Here is a 21,535-nt window from a genome sequence, read left to right as displayed (position 1 = left end):
CTATGGAGTCACACACAGACAGTCCCGTTGGGCCCTCCAGTCTATCTTGCCACCCAGGTACACTGGACTTAGTGATAAATGGTTAATTACACCAAAAAAACACAAAATATTCAGGTTGCCCCCAGTCCCAAGAGACCAGTCACTTATCCCAGATCAATTTGTACCTTAGATCTCATGCCAAAGTCAACACTAGTAGCTAATCCAATAATAAACTAACTAAGGATTTATTAACTAGGGGAAAAATGAGAGAGTTAGTTACAAGTTAAAGCAGGCAACATATAAGCACAGATGAATAACAGGTAGTTCCAAAAAATGACTGAAGTTTTAGCAATCTGTTCACTGAATGACTTTTTGCGATAACCCAGGTTGACCCTGGGGATCTCTGATTTTTGTTCCTTAACAGCAGCCCCTGTAAGAGTCCAAATACCAAAGAGAGAACCATTTATTCTTGTCAGCATCTTTACATGCCCTTCCCCCAGAGTTCAAACTGATGGGATAAGAGCTTCTGCACGTAACTTCTTCATGGATGGATGGGGCAGTCAACAGAGCTTTGTCCTACAATGGACCATTTAGTCTTGATTGTCCTTCTTGATGGACTGGAAAACTATTCTTCCTGCCTAGTTTCACAAGTTCAGAGCAGGCATTTTTACAATTATAAAACAAAATGTACATATTACCTTATAGCATGGGATATAGACATCACAAATAAGAGTCACACATGCAGCCACTTAAACACTAAACACATCTTTACAAGTCTAACACCTGTCTTGAAGAATATTAACATACAGGTGAGCTGGTCTCAGAGGTGCGGGAACTAGGGGTGTTGGGGTGCTGCCACTAGCTGGTCTGGATTCCAGCTATGAATTTGTCAGTGCTCAGCTAACGCCTATAGACTTGGCAAGATATGGCACCTGGTTTGTCGGCATCACACCCATTATTCAATATTTGTTCCCTACTGAGATGCTATAGACTGTAATCAAGTCACCCCGTAACCTTCTCACCCCCTCCAACTTTTCAACATCCTTCTCTAATTGTGGGCACCAGAACTGGACACACTATTCCAGCAGGGGTCTCACCAGTACCAAAGAAAGAGGTAAAATAACCTCTCTACTCTACCCAAGATTCCCCTATTTCTGCATCCTGGAATCGCATTAGCTCTGCTGGCCACAATATCACATTGGGAGCTCATGCTCAGCTGATTATCCATCATGACCCCAAAACTCCCTTTGTATATGGAAATAATAGCACTGCCCTGCCTCACAATCACTGTCCATTACCCAGAGCAGATTCACTGGGATAATGTATAATTGTTATTAGAAATGACTCAGCTGGTATAATGCGGTGCAGTGCCATTGTTTTCACTGTAGAGGCAGTGATTCACATTATCTAAGGCTCTAGTCCAGTATCTAGAAATGAATCAATAAATAAAATAAATCAAAGCATATAGAGCTTTCTGGGTCTGTCATATTACCCATTGCGAAATACTCATTCATTACTGATGCAGAACACTGTATCAGAGGGGTAGCCATGTTAGTCTGAATCTGTAAAAAGCAACAGAGGGTCCTGTGGCACCTTTGAGACTAACAGAAGTACTGGGAGCATAAGCTTTCGTGGGTAAGAACCTCACTTCTTCAGATGCAAGTAATGGAAATCTCCAGAGGCAGGTATATATCAGTGTGGAGATAACGAGGTTAGTTCAATCAGGGAGGGTGAGGTGCTCTGCTAGCAGTTGAGGTGTGAACACCAAGGGAGGAGAAACTGTTATGTTCCCAGTACTTCTGTTAGTCTCAAAGGTGCCACAGGACCCTCTGTTGCTTAGAACATTATTCGTTACAGCAAAGATGTTACTATGGTAATAGTCAGAAAGGTACTTATGCTACAGCCATTCACAAGGCTGCAGAATAGGGTGGTTTACATATTGATAAATACCAATCATAAGACATTGCTGCTAGCAGATAACATTCAGCCACAAAACCAAAACTATCACTATTTGGTACCCTACCTGCCCCTAGGATGTTGAGCCTAATTATACTGTGGGCGCTGCTGCTTAGTGGCTCCCTCTACTGTTATGCCTTTAATTAGATCCTGTATATTACTTTGAATGGACGTCTAAGGCACAAGGTACTACTCAATGGGTACAATTTGCAAAGCCTCTAAGTGATTTAGGAGCCTAAGTTCTATTTTCAAAAGTGAACAAGGTCCTTAGAAATGTATGTTTCAGTGAAAGTCAATGGGATTTGTGCTTTTAAGGCATTTAGGCACTTTGATAATTTTACCCAATGTGCTTCAGGAGAATAGATCCTGGCGTTTTTCAAATACAGAATTGAGTAGCATTTTCTCCACACGTACTTATAATTTTTTACTTAACAATGACTTATTGTTATAAATTGATGTTTCAACAAAAATATTTTATCATTTATTGACTGATTATTGCTTGATTGCTTGATTGATTGATTGATAGGAAACTATTTGGGTCTTCTAAGCCTACTAATCTTTTCAAGAGAACATATATTACAAAAATACAGTCTTCCCAGAGACAAAATTAGGGAGCATTTAGGAATCCAGGACACAAAGGAGAGACCAAATAATGTAACAATCCAAACCCACCCACTGGAATCCAAAACCAGGGCTATGCAAAATGTGTTTTCCCAACTCAGTTAGAACAGAAGAGCAGATGAAATATGGAACTGGAATCTTGAATTGTGCTGTGTGGAGTGCAGAGCTTATCACAGTTATGTTTGCAGTGAGGGCAGTAGTAAATAGGAGCTCTAATATTTAATGGAAATGCGGCTGTCCCAAAACTTAGTATGACCTCACATTCCCCATGAAAGCTCCAATGGGCATGAGCTTGAGGCCACCTAGATGCTACCTCCACTGCTAGTTCAACCAGATGGATTTGTTCCCACAGCAGTCACTCCTTCTGAATTCCTATGAGCACCATCAATTTATGGATGATCTTTCTCAGGGCCTCCTTGACCTCTTTGTTCCTCAGGCTGTAGATGAGGGGATTGACCAGGGGAGTCAGGACGGTGTAGAAGACAGAGAACACTTTGTTGAGGTCTCTAAGAGTGTCAGTGTCTGGTAAAATATAGACAATGATTATAGTCCCATAGAAAATTGTCACCACCATGAGGTGAGAGGAGCAGGTAGAAAATGCCTTTTTCTTCCCGGTAGTGGAAGGGATTCTTAAAATGGTGGTGATGATAAAAGTGTAGGATGCCAGGGTTAATAGAAATGGGAAAGGGACACCTATGGAGGTGAGTATGAAACTCAGCAGCGTGATCCGGTTGGTGTCATGACAGGAATGTTTAATCAATGGGTTGAGATCACAGAAGAAATGGTCGATTTCACTGGGGCCACAGAATGTTAATTGTGACATCAAACATACAGTTATGGTACTAGCCACAAATGCCCATAACCATGACCCAGCTGCTAGAACCCAGGTTCTGCCATTCATAAGGGCTGCATAATGCAGAGGTTTACATATAGCTAAATACCGGTCATAAGACATTGCTGCTAGGAGATAACACTCTGTACATGCCAAGAAACCAAAACAATAAAACTGCATGATGCAGGCACAGACAGAAATAGTTCTGTCTCCAGTCAGGAGACTGGCTAGCATCCTGGGCAGGATGGTGGAACTGTAGCAGGTCTCCACAAAGGACAAGTTCCCCAGGAAGAAGTACATAGGGGTGTTTAGGTGCTGATCAGCCACAACTAGCGCAATGATGAGGATGTTCCCGGCCACGGTCACAATGTAGATTACTAGAAACAGCAGGAAGAGAAGAGTATGAAGTTCAGGGAGATCCCCAAATCCCAAGAGGATGAACTTGGTGACGACCGTTTGATTGTCCACTTCTGCTTTCTGTATGTGGGTCATCTAGATAAATATAAAAATAGTATACAGGAGAGGCAGGACTTTCAAAAACAGAATTGGGAAACCCTGAACTTGCACTGGTTTAAGCAAGTGATGAAGGCCAGATTTTCAAAAGCCGTAGGTGATTAAAATTGCAGATTGGTGCCAAAGGCAATTAGGACCTGTATTGAAATCTATGAGTTCTTGGTGCCTAGGTCCTTTTGAAAATCCTGCTAGGTGCCCAAATACCTTTAAAAATATGGCCCCAAGTGCTTTGCTGAATAAGGACTTTAATTAAGCTATACAGAGCAACATAGGGACTGGTTTCTCATGCTAGCCATTGGGAAGTTTTATACCACTCAGTAAAGGTCTAAGGAGCTAAGCAAGAGTGTTGGAATTGCTCCAATACTAATCGGCCCAATCTTGCAGCCTTTCCTCACATGAGAAATTGCCTTGGTCTAATTCTGACCCCACTTAAATTGTTTTTTACAACATTAACTTCTGTAGGAGAGACTCCCACTGGACAGTTGAACAAGTGAGATCAGAATCTGGACCTGGAAATTATGTGCTTGTCCTGTGTTCCTATGTAATCTATAAATGGGCCAATTTTGGAGTTTGTTGGCTCCTGGAATGCTGGACTGAGCTTCTAGGGGACCTACCCATGGACTACAACAATAATAACTCCAGAGCCTGCAGACACCACTTCTCAGCCTGCTTAGAGTTTGAGTTTGGAATAAGAAGCAGAACAGCTCAGGGATTCTCTGCTTAGCTCCCACTCCCCAAAAAGGCAAACCCTGAACTGACGTGGGACCTGATGCACGGATCAGGCAGATCCAAGCCTGAGGAGACCAGGATCCAGAGGCAAAGATCCGACCTGGTGCTGGCTACCTAGAGGCAACTGGGACCTCCATGGGACTCCAGACCAGGGACCCAGGAAAGGACCCTGCCCTTGTATTTTCTTTAAGGTGACCAGCATTTACGATGCTGCTACACCCATCTCCAGGACTCATCCTGGACATTCCATCTGCCTGGGAAGATGCCAGGATGGGGTCTAGGGCTGGGACATAGCTGTGAATGGTGAAATCTGGAGAAATGGTTCAATTGTTGTTATAGCCTTTTAGTTACTCTTAACCCTTTCTTTCCCTTGATCCTCTATGTCCCTAAGAACCCCTCCATGAGAGTCACTGTTCAGTAACAAAAACAACAAGGAGTCCGGTGGCACCTTAAAGACTAACAGATTTATTTGCCAATACTTGTTTAGTAACATCACTCCAGACAGGCCTGACAAACTCACTACACCTAGCAGGCCGCTTTCATGGCACTTATCCACAGATGTTGGCCTGGGAGGTATCCAATAGAAGCTTATGACCAGGGCCGGCTCCAGGCACCAGCCGAGCAAGCTCGTACTTGGGGCGGCAGAGTCTAAAGGGGCGACATTCTGTCTAATCCTAGGGTGGCACGGTCAACTTTTTTTTTTTTTTTTTGGTTCGCCGCTCCGGCCACCTTGCGCCCTGGTGGGTTTTTTTGTTTGTTTGTTTTTCTTTTGTTTCGCCAATTACTTTCAGTGCGCCACTGTAGGGGGTGGCAGTGTGGAGGAGGGGAGCGCCCTGCTGGGAGAGGGCTGCGCGCTCCGTCTGCCCCAGCCAGTGCCAGGTCTGCAGCAAGCCTGGCAGCCCACATCCTTCCCTCCCTGCCAACGGACGACTTTCAATTCACCTGCAGGCAGGAATGGCGCAGAGCCCTCCTGGCAGGCGGCACGGTGGGAGAGGCTGAGTGGTGAGTGGAGTGGTGAGCGCCCCGGCTGAAGGAAGCCCTGGCCGTCCCCCTTCTCTCTCTCCCCCCCACTCCCCCCCACCCCCGCTAGCCGGCATGTCTGCAGCGCAGGGAGTCCCGCTAGCCAGAGTGCAGCCGCCACCCACCCAGAGGCTCGCCAGCGCAGCCGGGGGAGGCAGCTGCGAACCACCAAGTAAGTGGCACCGAAAGTTTGCACCCTGTTTTTTTTGTTCGCCGCTCCGGCCTCCCTGCACCCTGGTTGTGTTTTTTTTTTGTTTGTTTTTTTTTGTTTTGCTTGGGGCAGCAAAAAAGGCCCTGCTTATGACATGCTTATGCCAAACCCTGGTGATTGCTTGGGTGGCTAACAGTCTGGTGGTATCTGGGGGCTGATGCCCCCGTTAAGTACAAGACTCTCACAGCCTCGTCACAAGAGGAAAACAGATATTTTCCATGCAAACATTCCTTTTGTTGAAAATCTCATTGCCTGTAACAAAAGAAAATGTTGGTGGACAATTTTCATTCACTCCTACCTTTAGTTGTGACTGGGAAGGAGTGACTGATGTATCAGGGTATGAAGAGTGGCTGTTGTATTGCTTGTGACTGATTTTGGGAATCATAATCCAGTTTCCACCCTCGCTCTTCTGTCTTTCATCTTCATCATATGCTTTCACTCTCTTTGTAAAGACCCCTCCACTCTCCTTGACAGGCTGGTCTGGTCCGGCTATGCTGCATTACACAAAATCTTCCTTTGCCTTTCTCTGGGTTATTATCAGCTTTATAGAAGAAATCAGCCTCCCTGGATCATGCTGATCCATGATTGTCCATTGAGATTGCTTGTGATAATCATATTTAAATTAATGTCATAGGGGAATTGATGCATTTTGCAATTTACAGAGCAATTAGGAAGCCTGAAGAATACAACTTTCTACCATTACAGTACTAAGTATTTCACCCAGTGATAATTGCATCAAGACCATATCATCAGGTTGAACTAGCTTACTGGACTCACTCAACTAGTTGAGATCTAGGCTGGGATTTTCAGTGGAGCCTAAGGGAATTAGGCACCCAAGTTCTATTGACTTTCTGTGGGAGTCAGGCACCTAACTCCCATTGGACTCTTTGACAATCCGAGCCTATGTTGATAGGAGCACAGACTGTTTCAAGAGAAGGACAAAATTGAAATGTTTCCCAGACAGTTCATGCTGTCATATTTTAAGGATTTCTGGTGAAAAGACTCTGAGAACCCTCCCTAGTTACGATGGTGGACAATTGCAAACACATATAAACCTTGAAGGACTTTAAGGAAGATAGCTGGCTTTTTGTTGACTTGCTTGTTTTTGTCTATCCCCTTTCATTGAGTTCTCTTATGTATCACACCTTTAGGCCCCTTTGAAAGTCCTGGATTAGAAACTTATTTTTAGGTTCCCAGACATGAAAGTCTTGGCCACGCAACATCCTTTCGCAAAGAAATGTATATGATCTGTCTGTCTAACAATTCCTTTTTGTATTAGTTCAGCTCCTGCATCTCTCCCTCTACACCACTTTCCCTCAGTGTGAATACATCAGAAAGAGCAAGTTGCGATCAGCAGGTGGGATTGTGAGGAGAAATACTGGAGACAGGGTCTGGAAAAGACAATGGCCACATCCTACCACCAGTTAAGATTCAGAATAACTCCATTCAGTACAGTGGAGTTTGGTTGAGATTTAACAGAACCTAAGGGAGTTAGATACCCAACTCCCACTGCAGGCCCATGGACCCTATCTTCATTTCAGGTCAGTGCATGCAACTCCCATTAAAAGTCAATAGGAGGCAGGCACCTAACTCTCTTAGGCCCCTTAGTAGTGATGTTAACACGCTTTGCATTCCACTAGTATCTCTGGTGAATGTTAAACAACAGATACGAAAGACAGACATTTTAAAATTAGCAGGTCCAGATAACTTGCCTCCAAGAGTTTTAAAAGAGCTGGCTGAGGAGCTTGCTGGATCAGTAATGTTAATTGTCAATGTCTTGGAGCACTAGGGAAGCTCCAGAAGACAGAAAAAAACTAATGTTATGCCAATATTTAAAAAGGATAAATGGGATGGCCCAGTTAATTATAAGTCTGTCAGAATGACCTTGATCCCAGGCAAGATAATGCAGTGGCTGATATGGGACCCAGTTAATGAAGAATTAAAGATAGTAATGTAATGAATGGCAATCAACATAAATTTATAAAAAAAATAGATCCTGTTAAAATAACTTGTTACCTTATTTTGATGAGATTACAAGTTTGTTGATAAAGGTGATAGTGTTTACTCAATATACTGAGACTTTTCTAATGCATTTGACTTGGTATCACATGGCATTTTGATTAAAAAATAGAATGATGTAAAATTAACATGGTGCACATTAAATGAATTAAAAACTGGCTAACTGATAGATCTCAAACTGTAACTGTAAATGCGGTATCATCATCAAGTGGGTGTTTTTCAGTTGGGTCCCACAGGGATCGGTTCTTCACCTTACACTATTTAACATTTTTATACATGACCCAAAAGAAAACAAAATCATCATTGATAAAGTACGCAGAAGACACAAAAAATTGGGGGAGGGCAACTAATGAAGGGGATAGTTCACTGATACAGAGCCATCTGGATTGCTTGGTAAACGGGGCAAAAACAAACAATTTGAGTTTTAATGTGGCTAAATGGAAATGTGTACATCTAGGAACGAAGAATGTAGGCCATACTTACAAGAAGGAGGCTCTATCCTGGGAAGCAGTGACTGAAAAAGATTTGCAGGGTCATGGTGGACAATCACCTGCATGTGACCTCCCAGCACAGTGATCTGTCCAAAAGAGCTCATACAATCTTTGGATGCATAAACATGGCAATCTCAAAAAGGAGTAGCAAGGTTATTTTTCTTCTGTATTTGGCACTGGTGAGACTGCTGCTGGAAAACCATGTTCAGTTGTGGTGCCCACAGTGCAAGAAGTATGTTGATAATTGGAGAGGGTTCATAGGAGAGCCACAAGAATGATTAAAGGATTAGAAAACATGCCTAATAGTGTTTGACTCAAGGAGCTCGGTCTATTTTGCTTAACAAAGAGAAGGTTATAGTTGATTTAATTGAAGTCTATAAGTATCAACATGGGGAATAAATATAATAAATTTAATAATGAGCTCTTCTATCTAGGAGACAAACGTCTAACATGATCCAACGGCAGGCAGTTGAAGTTAGACAAATTCATTCTGGAAATAAGGTGTAATTTTCTAAATAGTGAAGTTTAACCAATAGACCAATTTACCAAGGGTCGTGGTGGATTTCCATCACTCGCAATTTTTAAATCAAGATCGGATGTTTTTTTCTAAAAGATCTGCTCTAGGAATTATTTTGGGGAAGTCCCATGGCTTGTGCTCTACAGGAGGTCTGACTAGATTATCACAATGATCCCTTTTGGTCTTGGAATCTGTGAATCTATGAATCTAGGTTTAATTGATCCTGCCTAAGCAGAGGGGGCTGGACTTGATCTCTTGAGGTCCCTTCCTGCCCAACATTTGTATGACTCTACGAAAAGGCCAGAAGGAGCCACTGCGATCATCTCTAGTCTGACCTCCTGCGTCACACATTCCACAGGGCTTCCCTGAGTTCATGCCTGTAAAACAGAGCATATTTTTAAGACAGATGTCCAATCTTGTTTTAAAAAATTTCCAGTGATGGAGAATCCATCACAAACCACAACCCTTGATAAATTGTTCCAATGGTTAATTACCTTCTCTGATAAAAATGTGTTCCTTTAGTCTGTCGCTGTAAGGCAGGTTTTCCAATCCCTTAAACATTCTTGTGGTGCTTCTCTGAACTCTCTCCAACTTATTAATATCCTTCTTGAATTGTGGCCAGCAGAACGAGACAAGTTATTCCAGTAGTGGTTACACCAGTGACAAATCAGAGGCAGTATAGCCTACTTACTCTTACTTGAGATTCCCCTGCTTATACAGCCAAGGATCATATTATACTTTTGGTCCCAGCACTGCACTGGGAGCTCATGTTTAGCTAATCCTTCAAGTCTTTTTCTGAGTCACTGCTTCCCAGGATGAAGTCCCTCATGCTGTAAGTATGGCCTATGCTTTTGCTCCTAGATGTGCCAGTTTACATTTGACGTATTTAAATGTATTTTTATTGATTGTGCCTAGTTTACCAAGAGATACTGATTTCTCTGCATAGGTGATCTGTCCTTTTCATTATTTACCCACTCACCCAATCTTTGAGTCATCTGAAAACTTTACCAGTGAAGATTTGATGCATTTTAAAAAAAAGCTTAAATGCTTTAATGCTTGCAGGGAACCACTAGAAACACTTCACTAGGTGATGATTTCCCATTTACAATTACATTTTGAGACTTGTCGGTTAGCCAGTTTTTAATCCATTTAATATGTGCATGTTAATTTTCTATCAGTCTAGGTTTCTAATTAAAACTGAGCTGTGAAGATGTTATTTACAGGGGACCCTGCTCAGTTATATGGTTCTTCTGCCCAGGCTGGGAAAAGAGAGATCAAAAGGACAGAACAGTTTAAAAAAAAATAAAGAGCGAGAGAGGAGAGAGAGAGAGAGAGAGAGAGAGAGAGTTTTCAGGGGCTCTTTGCAGGGACACAGACTGACTCATAGGACTTGTCTATACTTACGGATAAATCGGCACTGCTGCAATTGATGCAGTGGTGTTGATTTAGAGGGTCTGGTGAAGACAAGCTAAGTCGATGGCAAAGTGCTCTCCCATGGACGTCTTTACTCCACCTCACCAAGAGGTGGAAGTTAAGTTGGCAGGAGAATGTTTCCCATAAACACAATGTGGTGTAGACATCGCTGTCAATCGACCTAAGTTACGTGGACTTAAATTACATAATGTACATAACTGAAGTAGCATAACTTAGGTCAACTTACAGCTTTAGTGTAGACCAGTCCATAGACAGGCTCTTCCAGACGGGGCTAAAACAACTGGTGCATACTAAGCTTTTCCGGAGATGGTAAGCTCTAAGTTAGACAGACAGGCCTATAGGCTATTGCTTGTTTTAAAATCCACATTAGTTAAAGAAATAGGTCTGTATGATGCACAGTCGGTAAGATCTTTTCCTTCTTTCGGAATGACCATAGTGGATACTTTGAAAACTCCTACCCACACTATCCAATTTTACATACCCTGCACAAAGTTTTATCTAACACGAAGAGCTGTTTGAAAAATGGTAAAGATTTCTCATAAAAACCCCAAGCTCTTAATAATCATTTTCTTTCAGCATATTTTGAAAGGGACTATATTTTAATTTATCAAAAATTGTCATGACATTTATTATTGAAGTATGGAGTTGAAGAAATCATTTATTATGTGGTTTGATGTTTGTTTCTGGCTTTTTCCACAATATCTCTACATATTTCCCTTCCCCTTTCCTTCCCCCTTTATTCCCCTTCCCTTTCTTTTTCTTTTTCATATTTTGCCAATGAAAAGGGGGATTTAGGGGAGAAAGGGGAAAGAAAGGGCAAAAAACCAAGAAGTGAAAAAGTGAAAAATAAAGAAAAGAAAAAAAAAACCTACAAATTTTCATGCCACGTTCCAATGGAAAAAGAAAGAAGAAAATTTCAAAAACAAATGAACTAAAATTTTTCTGAACAATTTGGTTTCTGAAAAATGGTCATTTTTTTTGTTTAAATATAAGCTGGGTTCTTTCAACTTGGTGTTATCCTGAATGGATTAGTTCTGATTGTCTGAATTCTTGGGAAAGCCAAAAACATACTGGCATATTTTTTCAGAGCCTGCTTTATATCTTTGTTTCTCAGGATATATATAATGGGAGGTAACATTCTGCAGCTGCCAAAGAACCAAAAAAATAGATTTGTGTTATACAGCCCATGACAGAGATGGTTCTGTCCCCAGTCAAGAGACTGGCCAGCACCCTAGGCAGGATGATGGAGGTGTAGCAGATCTCCAAGCAGGCCAAATTCCCCAGGAAGAAGTAAATGGGGGTCTGAAGGTGCTGTTAGAGGGCTTATTTCTTCACCCGCTCACTTCCCTGGTCCTTCTTGCATGAACAGAGAGCAACAGTACCCAAAATCCGAAGGTGCAAACAATTCAATGTTTTTTAGGGTGAACTTCCAGCAAGCATGATTCCAGCTTCCTTCATCACTGTCCCCCTTCCCAGCTCTGACACCACAGAGCCTTGCCTGTGTCCCTGTTCCCATTTTCCCCCTTTACTTCCTGACTGACTGCAGACTATATAGTAAAACTGCTTAGCTATACCTCAACCAATCATTTTACTGAAATTTAACTAACCAATCCTAGCATATTGTAACATGATTATTTAACCAATTATATCCCACCACCTTAATTGGTTTACACCCAACAAAATTAATTATACGGGAGACAGAAACAATCACAGAACCAGACAGAGATTATACAGACAAACAATAGGGAAGTGGAGACTACAGTGATAGAACAATACAGGAAAAAGGATTTTACACCCCAGCTATTGATAAGTGAGTTCTTGCCAGACAGAATGCTATCAAACTAAGTTTCCTTTTACATCTTCTAGGTTCTTCCCTTTCTCTGGAATCTTTCAGTCAGGATCCCTCCCCCAGTCCAATTCTGCTCCTTTGTTCTTCAGGTATTGCTGATGTTGTTGGCAGAAAGAAAGGGAGAGATGATTTTGGGTGTCTGCTCTCACCTTGTATAGTCATGTCTCTTGCACAAGAATCATGTCCAGTTCAGGTTGAGAAGACAGAGAGTCTGTGTGGACTGGAACCTTAATCTGCTTTTTTGTCAAAATGTAGTTTTTTTGCTCTCACCCTCTCTCCTGCCACAAGTGGCCACTTAATCTGTTGATGGTCCATTCCATCTTGTTGACACCTGGCTGATCCCTTGGATCGCCTTTTGTCTCTGCGGAACTGGTTTGTGACTGTCCTCCATAACATGTTGGAATACGTCTTTGTAACATCATACAGCGGAATCTTATAATCCTACGTACAATGCTATCCCACATATTTTACCAAGACAATAATAATCAGTGGATTATGAGTTTACAGATGATACCTCACAAGGCCTACTTTGTACAAGATTTATCATAGTCCTCTAAAAGGGGTGAACATAGGGTTACAGACTGTCACACCTTTCTAATAGAGTTGGTCAGCTGATGCCAAAAATCATGAAGTACAACACATGGACATAGGAGACGGAAGTGTTGAGAGTCTCTGGGTTAGGCTAAAAGGGGCAAAAAACAAGGGAGATGTCATGCTAGGAGTCTACTACAGGCCACCTAACCAGGTGGAAGAGGTGGATGAGGCTTTTTTCAAGCAACTAACAAAATCATCCAAAGCCCAAGATTTGGTGGTGATGGGGGACTTCAACTATCCGGATATATGTTGGGAAAATAACACAGCGGGGCACAGACTATCCAACAAATTCTTGGACTGCATTGGAGACAACTTTTTATTTCAGAAGGTTGAAAAAGCTACTAGGGGGGAAGCTGTTCTAGACTTGATTTTAACAAATAGGGAGGAACTCGTTGAGAATGTGAAAGTAGAAGGCAGCCTGGGTGAAAGTGATCATGAAATCATAGAGTTTGCAATTCTAAGGAAGGGTAGAAGGGAGAACAGCAAAATAGAGACAATGGATTTCAGGAAGGCAGATTTTGGGAAGTTCAGAGAGCTGATAGGTAGGGTCCCATGGGAATCAAGACTGAGGGGAAAAACAACTGAGGAGAGTTGGCAGTTTTTCAAAGGGACGCTATTAAGGGCCCAAAAGAAAGCTATTCCGCTGGTTAGGAAAGATAGAAAATGTGGCAAAAGACCACCTTGGCTTAACCACGAGATCTTGCACGATCTAAAAAATAAAAAGGAGTCATATAAAAAATGGAAACTAGGACAGATTACAAAGGATGAATATAGGCAAACAACACAGGAATGCAGGGGCAAGATTAGAAAGGCAAAGGCACAAAATGAGCTCAAACTAGCTACGGGAATAAAAGGAAACAAGAAGACTTTTTATCAATACATTAGAAGCAAGAGGAAGACCAAAGACAGGGTAGGCCCACTGCTTAGTGAAGAGGGAGAAACAGTAACAGGAAACTTGGAAATGGCAGAGATGCTTAATGACTTCTTTGTTTCGGTCTTCACTGAGAAGTCTGAAGGAATGCCTAACATAGTGAATACTAATGGGAAGGGGGTAGGTTTAGCGGATAAAATAAAAAAAGAACAAGTTAAAAATCACTTAGAAAAGTTATATGCCTGCAAGTCACCCGGGCCTGATGAAATGCATCCTAGAATACTCAAGGAGCTAATAGAGGAGGTATCTGAGCCTCTAGCTATTATCTTTGGAAAGTCATGGGAGACGGGAGAGATTCCAGAAGACTGGAAAAGGGCAAATATAGTGCCCATCTATAAAAAGGGAAATAAAAACAACCCAGGTAACTACAGACCAGTTAGTTTAACTTCTGTGCCAGGGAAGATAATGGAGCAAGTAATTAAGGAAATCATCTGCAAACACTTGGAAGGTGGTAAGGTGATAGGGAACAGCCAGCATGGATTTGTGAAGAACAAATCATGTCAAACCAATCTGATAGCTTTCTTTGATAGGATAACGAGCCTTGTGGATAAGGGTGAAGCGGTAGATGTGGTATACCTAGACTTTAGTAAGGCATTTGATACGGTCTCGCATGATATTCTTATCGATAAACTAGGCAAATACAATTTAGATGGGGCTACTATAAGGTGGGTGCATAACTGGCTGGATAACCGTACTCAGAGAGTTGTTATTAATGGTTCCCAATCCTGCTGGAAAGGCGTAACGAGTGGGGTACCGCAGGGATCTGTTTTGGGACCGGCTCTGTTCAATATCTTCATCAACGACTTAGATATTGGCATTGTCGGAGAAAAACAGAGTTCTCACTATTTGTTTAGGTATAGCAAGTCAGATGCTTTATTAACTCTCACAATTGCGCAGAGGGAGAGAGCTAAGCAGGTCTCTCAACAGGTAAACAATTACAGCAAGCATTTATACCTTTTGTTACAGACAATAATGAGCAACAGTTGCATTTTGTTTATACATAGGCCATCTTGATATCTCATTTCCTCACTTGTTTTGACTCTTGCCAACATACAATATTTTCTATACCTTATCTACACAAGGTCTTCTACACCTTATCTATACCAGGTCATAATGACTTCTTACACAGTTCTTTCTCACCCGCCTCACACAATCCTCGCTTCTACAAATCTCGCGTTATCAGGGTTACAGTTAGCCTGACTCTTGCTAACGAACTGTCATGTATTGCATCCCCTTCCTGTCAGTTCTTTCTCTGCTTCCACAGCATAGAAAGTACGCTTATTAAGTTTGCGGATGATACCAAACTGGGAGGGATTGCAACTACTTTGGAGGACAGGGTCATAATTCAAAATGATCTGGACAAATTGGAGAAATGGTCTGAGTTAAACAGGATGAAGTTTAACAAAGACAAATGCAAAGTGCTCCACTTAGGAAGGAAAAATCAATTTCACACATACAGAATGGGAAAAGACTGTCTAGGAAGGAGTACGGCAGAAAGGGATCTAGGGGTTATAGTGGACCACAAGCTAAATATGAGTCAACAGTGTGATGCTGTTGCAAAAAAAGCAAACATGATTCTGGGATGTATTAAAAGGTGTGTTGTGAGCAAGACACGAGAAGTCATTCTTCTGCTCTACTCTGCTCTGGTTAGGCCTCAGCTGGAGTATTGTGTCCAGTTCTGGGTGCCACATTTTAAAAAAGATGTGGAGAAATTGGAAAGGGTCCAAAGAAGAGCAACAAGAATGATTAAAGGTCTTGAGAACATGACCTATGAAGGAAGGCTGAAAGAATTGGGTTTGTTTAGTTTGGAAAAGAGAAGACTGAGAGGGGACATGATAGCAGTTTTCAGGTATCTAAAAGGGTGTCATAAGGAGGAGGGAGAGAACTTGTTCACCTTAGCCTCTAAGGATAGAACCAGAAACAATGGGTTTAAACTGCAGCAAGGGAGGTCTAGGTTGGACATTAGGAAAAAGTTCCTAACTGTCAGGGTGGTTAAACACTGGAACAAATTGCCTAGGGAGGTTGTGGAATCTCCGTCTCTGGAGATATTTAAGAGTAGGTTAGATAAATGTCTATCAGGTATGGTCTAGACAGTATTTGGTCCTGCCATGCGGGCAGGGGACTGGACTCGATGACCTCTCGAGGTCCCTTCCAGTCCTATAATCTATGAATCTATGAATCCCCAGGAGTGGCCAGTACTGGATGTTTCAGATGAAGGGCTTCAGTGGAGTTACTCATGATTTACACCAGGGAGACTGAGAGGGGAATCAATCCCATTGCTTCCTCTGAGCCAGTAAAAAATAGGTCATAGTTTCCAAAGGTGTTATGCACAGTTTTTAATGCACACACTTTCCCTTTAGCTTAAGTAAAAACAAAAACAAAAAAACAGCTCTCTGTCATAATGGTTATAGCTGTTTTGTATCAGAAAATCAGCAGAGAGTTGGGCTTGAGCTATTCTTTTCTTTCTTCAGTGAGGATTTGCAGATCTAGTTTCCTTCCTGTTATCACCACCCAATTGTTTCTTTCAGCCATTCTTGGACCTGAGTTTTCTGCTTGAAGGGGATATCAATGATTTCACCCAGACGTAATAACACAGATGTCAGAAGCTGAAAATTAGTTTGTCAGGACATAGATTCTACAGTGATTGGTATACTACTACTACTACTATTACTACTACTACTACTACTACTATTACTACTAAAACAACTTAAATAGAAAGAGCGTGAGAATAAGAGTGGAAGCACAATTCAATCACCTAAATAAGTGACTAGATTTCAAAAGTCTTCAGCCTCCAGCAGCAACAATTTCTCTCCCTGATGAGGAATTTCAAAGGAGCCTAAGGGAGTTAGGCTCCTATGGCCAGCTTTTCAAATGTATTTAGGTACCTAAAGGGGCAGATGGGGGCCTAGTGGGATTGACAAAAATGCCTAAGCACATCATGGGCCTGACTCCCACTGATTTCAATGAATGGTTACATTAGGAGTTCACTGGGACTTCAGTGATATCACTGGGAGATCAATGTTGGCATGTTTGAAAACCCCACTAGGCACCTATCTACAAACGTAAGCACTCAAATACCTGTGAAAATCTTCCCACTGAAATTCAGTGTGAGCTGGTGCCTAAATTCCCTCGGCCCCTTTGACAATCCCAGTAAGCATTCGCTAGCGGGTGTTGTAACGTCTGTCCCTTAATGATTCCTGTGATTGGAATGTTAAAATTAATGGTTATAATCTACTTATCAAGGAATAAATGGGTAAAAGGAGTGATTATGTGGTTACTCTACTTTCAGGGCCACCCAGAGGATTCAGGGGGCCTGGGGCAAAGCGGGGGAGCTTGTACTCACCGGGCGGCGCTCCGAATCTGCAGCAGTGGTGGCATTTTGGCGGTGGGGGGCCCTTCAGTCGTTCCACATCTTCGGCAGCACTGAAGGACCCGCTGCCAAAATGCTGCCAAAGACCCAGAGCGACTGAAGGGCCCCCCGCCGCCGAAATGCCACCAAAGTCCTGGAGCGACTGAAGGGCTCCCTGCCACCAAAGTGCCGCCGAAGACCCGGACCGCTGCCGGGTGAGGAAAGGGATTCTTGCCCAGAGCTTGCGGGGCCCCTGCAGGGCCCAGGGCCTTGGGCAAATTGCCCCACTTACCCTCCCCTCTGGGTAGCCCTGCTACCTTTAAGAATGATGGACACAATATTGAAACCCTGATCTGACTCCTTCACTCAGTATCACATTTCTGCAGGCTGTCTAGACTCCCCATCTATCTCAGGTTCTTCAATTCTCTCAGAAATGAGACCTGGTTCTCTTGTCCCGCGTGGTATGTCTTGTGTTATATTCAGTGACAGCAAATGAGTGCCTTTCCTGACTCAGTATTTATCCTTCCAATATCCTTCCATCTCGACTCTTTTGCTGCTCGGTTTTCAAAATTAATGAGAAGGGGAATGTTAATAACATGCTTATTCTCTAGACTGTACAAACAGCCAAAAGGAATAGACTTCAGTCTTCAAAGGGAAAGTAAAGGAGAGAGGAGACCTGCTAAGATAAACATGTCCCTCTGTCCCTCACCCTCACTCACCACCTGCTCAGCATACAGCTAGTTGAAATGTTTGGAGTTTCACATTTTGTTACTGACATTTTTAATGAAATTTGAAATGCCAATACAAAGAAATACATAATATTTCATGCATGTGGGCATGAAAAAAATGTCCTATTTTTCTGGTTGAAATTTTTGTATTTCAAAGCATTGATGAAAAAAGGTGAAATTTTGATGGGGAAAACAGTTAATTTTGTCACAAATTTGAAATGCTTTTGAAATTCTAATCCTCAAACACATAAATGAGGACTTAGGTGCTGACATTTATTTTCTTGCTTTAGAAATTTTTTGCCTACAGTCCCATTTTCAAAATTATCCTTGGACCATGTTTACAAAGGTATTTAGGCACTTAAAGATGCAGATAGGCATGTAGCACCAGATTTTTAAAGGTATATACTGCCTAATGGGATTCTTACAATCGCCTATGCATGTAACACCCATTGAAATCACCCATTGTTAAGCAGCTAGATGCTTTTGAAAATTCCATTAGGCGCTAAAGTACCTTTAAAAGTCTTGCCCTATATGACTTGCCTAAGGTCACAAGTGAATCTTTGGCAGAGTTGGTCTCTCAAGTCTCCTCCAAGTCTCCTGAACCACAAGACCATCCTTCCCTCTGTTAACTGAGGGAATGTGTCCACCAGTTGTTACCTGAGTTCAGAACTGGAAGTAGGGACTTAGATTCCCAGCAGCTTCAGCCAACACCAGACAAGAGGTCTAGCCACATCCAGAAAAGAGGCCTTTTTTCTTCTGAGATGTGGACCCTCTATAACTTGGTCAGGTCCAAAGCAGATTACTATGATGCACTCTATAGTGGGTCACAACTGAAATCTACTCTTAAGTTGAAGGTCATGCAAGTTATCTGAGGCCAATTGGTAAGCAGAGTAGCTCTTCCTGAAGACACTTTTCCTAACTCATATCTTTGACCATGTCACCCTTCTCTTTGTATCCCTTCACTGGTTGCCCATTCTCCAGCACATCATACATAATCTACTGGTCTTCTTTTTTGAAGGCCCTTCATGGCCTATCCCCGTCTTTCTTTCACTGTCAAGATGTCGACTCCCACCTCTGATCAGCCCATCAATGCCAGCCTTCATTGCCCTCTTGTTAAGTTTTCAAACAAGCAGCTTCATGTTTTCTCCCATGCTGCCCCTCATGCCTGGGTGGAGCGCCCCATAAATATCTACAAAGCTACCTCATTATCCTCCTTCACATTCCTGCTTAAAAATATCCTTTAGTAAAATATCTGCAAAAAAACTTGACAACAGTTAGGAAACTGGGGAGCTGAAACCACTACCTACCACGCTGACCAATATTATCTCATTGTTTCCTTGTACTCCCCTGTTGACCTATCTGTATCCACCTGTTGTCTCTTGTCTTGTACTTACATTGAAAGCTCCTTTGGTAGAGATTTTGTTTTTGTTCTATGTTTGTACAGCACCTAGCAAAATGGGGTCTTGATCTATGACTGAGGACCAAGGTGCAATCACAATACAAAACATCATCATCATCACATGTCAACATATCTGTGTTAGCTTCCAAGTAAATCCAAAATAGCATGTACTTCAGTGTGGTACTGACTAATAATACAACCAATTGATTGACTGTGGACATCTTGGTCAACTCTGAACCGAATCTAAACCAACCATCGTAGATGCAGATATCTAATGCACAAATGGAAAATCAAGGAGTCCCCAGCATGGTGGGGCAGATCCCCATGACAGACTATCAAATATATCACCACCTACTGCCCAGTTTATATATATGAAGGAGGCATTCCTGCAATAAATTCTGCCACTCCTGATGGAGCCATCTGGCTCGATCGAACTCAGGGGAAATGGTAGTTGCTTCTCTACACCAGCCAAACAAAAGAAGAAGAAGATTGAAGATGTGTAGTTCATTATCATAAGTGTTCAAAAGACCAAATTAACAAACTTACCTAAACTTACTGATAAAGTTAATAACAGTGCAGTACAGGAAAGACGTACTATGTTATCGATCCTTCTGGGAAACTGTTCCATGTACCATGTCAGTTCATCTTGCACAGAAGGTACACTCTGAAAGTATGGCCCCTGAATTAGCTATATTGATAGTATACCAGTTACTAGAACTCTATAGATCACCCAAGACAAGAATTCACCAATCAGCTTTTTACTTAAGAACATAAGAACGGCCATACTGGGTCAGACCAAAGGTCCATCTAGCCCAGTATCCTGTCTTCCGACAGTGGCCAATGCCAGGTGCCCCAGAGGGAATGAACAGAACAAGTAATCATCAAGTGATCCAGCCCCTCTCGCCCATTCCCAGCTTTTGGCAAACAGAGGCTAGGGACAGGAGTACTTGTGGCACCTTAGAGACTAACAAATTAATTGTAGCATAAGCTTTCATGGACTACAGCTCACTTTATCGGATGCATGTAGTGGAAAATACAGAAAGAAGATATATATATATATATATATATATATATATATACAGGGAACATGAAACAATGGGTGTTACCATACACATTATAAGGAGAGTGATCAGCTAAGGTGAGCTGTTGTCAGCAGGAGAGAAAAATAACTGTTTGTAGTGGTAATGAAAATGGCCCATTTCCAGCACTTGACAAGGAGATATAAGGAACTGGGGGTGGGGGGAGATAAGCATGGGGAAATATTTTTACTTTGTGTAATGGCCCATCCACTCCCAGTTTTTAGTCAAACCTAATTTAATGGTGTCCAATTTGCAAATTAATTCCAGTTCAGCAGTTTCTCGCGGGAGTCTGTTTTTGAAGTTTTTTTGTTGTAATAATGTGACTTTTAGGTCTGTAATCGAGTGGCAAGGGAGGTTGAAGTGTTCTCCAACTGGTTTTTGAATGTTATAATTCTTGACATCTGATTTGTGTCCATTTATTCTTTTATGTAGAGACTGTCCAGTTTGGCCAATGTACATGGCAGAGGAGCATTGCTGGCACATGATGGCATATATCACATTGGTAGATGTGCAGGTGAATGAGCCTCTGATAATGTGGCTGATGTGATTAGGTCCTATGATGGTATCCCCTGAATAGATATGTGGACAGAGTTGGCAGTGAGCTTTGTTGCAAGGATAGGTTCCTGGATTTGTGTTTTTGTGGTGTGCAGTTGCTGGTGAGTATTTGCTTCAGGTTTGGGGGCTGTCTGTAAGCAAGGACTGGCCTGTCTCCCAACGTCTGTGAGAATGATGGATCGTCCTAAAGGATAGGTTGTAGATCCTTGATGATGCACTGAGAGGTTTTAGTTGGGGGCTGTAGGTGATGGCTAGTTGCATTCTGTTACTTTCTTTGTTGGGCTGTCCTGTAGTAGGTGACTTCTGGGTACTCTTCTAGCTCTGTCAATCTGTTTCTTCACTTCAGCAGGTGGCTGAAGTTGTAGTTGTAAGAACGCTTGATAGAGATCTTGTGGGTGTTTGTCTCTGTCTGAGGGGTTGGAGCAAATCATCCCTGTCCATCCTGGCTAATAGCCATTGATAGACCTATCCTACATGAACTTATCTAGTTCTTTTTAGAACCCTGTTATAGTCTTGGCCTTCATGACATCCTCTGGGAAGGAGTTCCACAGGTTGACTATGTGTTGTGTGAAAAATACTTCCTTTTGTTTGTTTTAAATCTGCTGCCTATTAATTTCATTTGGTGACCCCCTAGTTCTTGTGTTATGTGAATGAGTAAGTAACACTTCCTTATTTACTTTCTCCACACCATTCATGATTTTATACTTTGTTTTTTTCTGGTACCATGAT

General features: G+C 42.1%; 1 protein-coding gene across 1 annotated transcript; it reads right to left on the bottom strand.

Moving 5' to 3' along the window:
• Positions 1 to 2,911: 2,911 nt before the first annotated feature.
• On the bottom strand, positions 2,912 to 3,880 carry LOC128846065 (olfactory receptor 11A1-like). The gene has a single exon (XM_054045144.1). The coding sequence runs from the start codon at positions 3,878 to 3,880 to the stop codon at positions 2,912 to 2,914; it is 969 nt and encodes a 322-aa protein (XP_053901119.1).
• Positions 3,881 to 21,535: the final 17,655 nt, after the last annotated feature.

The sequence above is a fragment of the Malaclemys terrapin genome, chromosome 12 (assembly GCF_027887155.1).
Source record: "Malaclemys terrapin pileata isolate rMalTer1 chromosome 12, rMalTer1.hap1, whole genome shotgun sequence".
Lineage (NCBI taxonomy): Eukaryota > Metazoa > Chordata > Testudines > Emydidae > Malaclemys > Malaclemys terrapin.
This window is presented reverse-complemented; position numbering and strand designations above follow the sequence as displayed.

Excerpts from the sequence above, each read along its gene's own strand:
- LOC128846065 (XM_054045144.1), bottom strand. The coding sequence starts at position 3,880 with ATGACCCACATACAGAAAGCAGAAGTGGACAATCAAACGGTCGTCACC.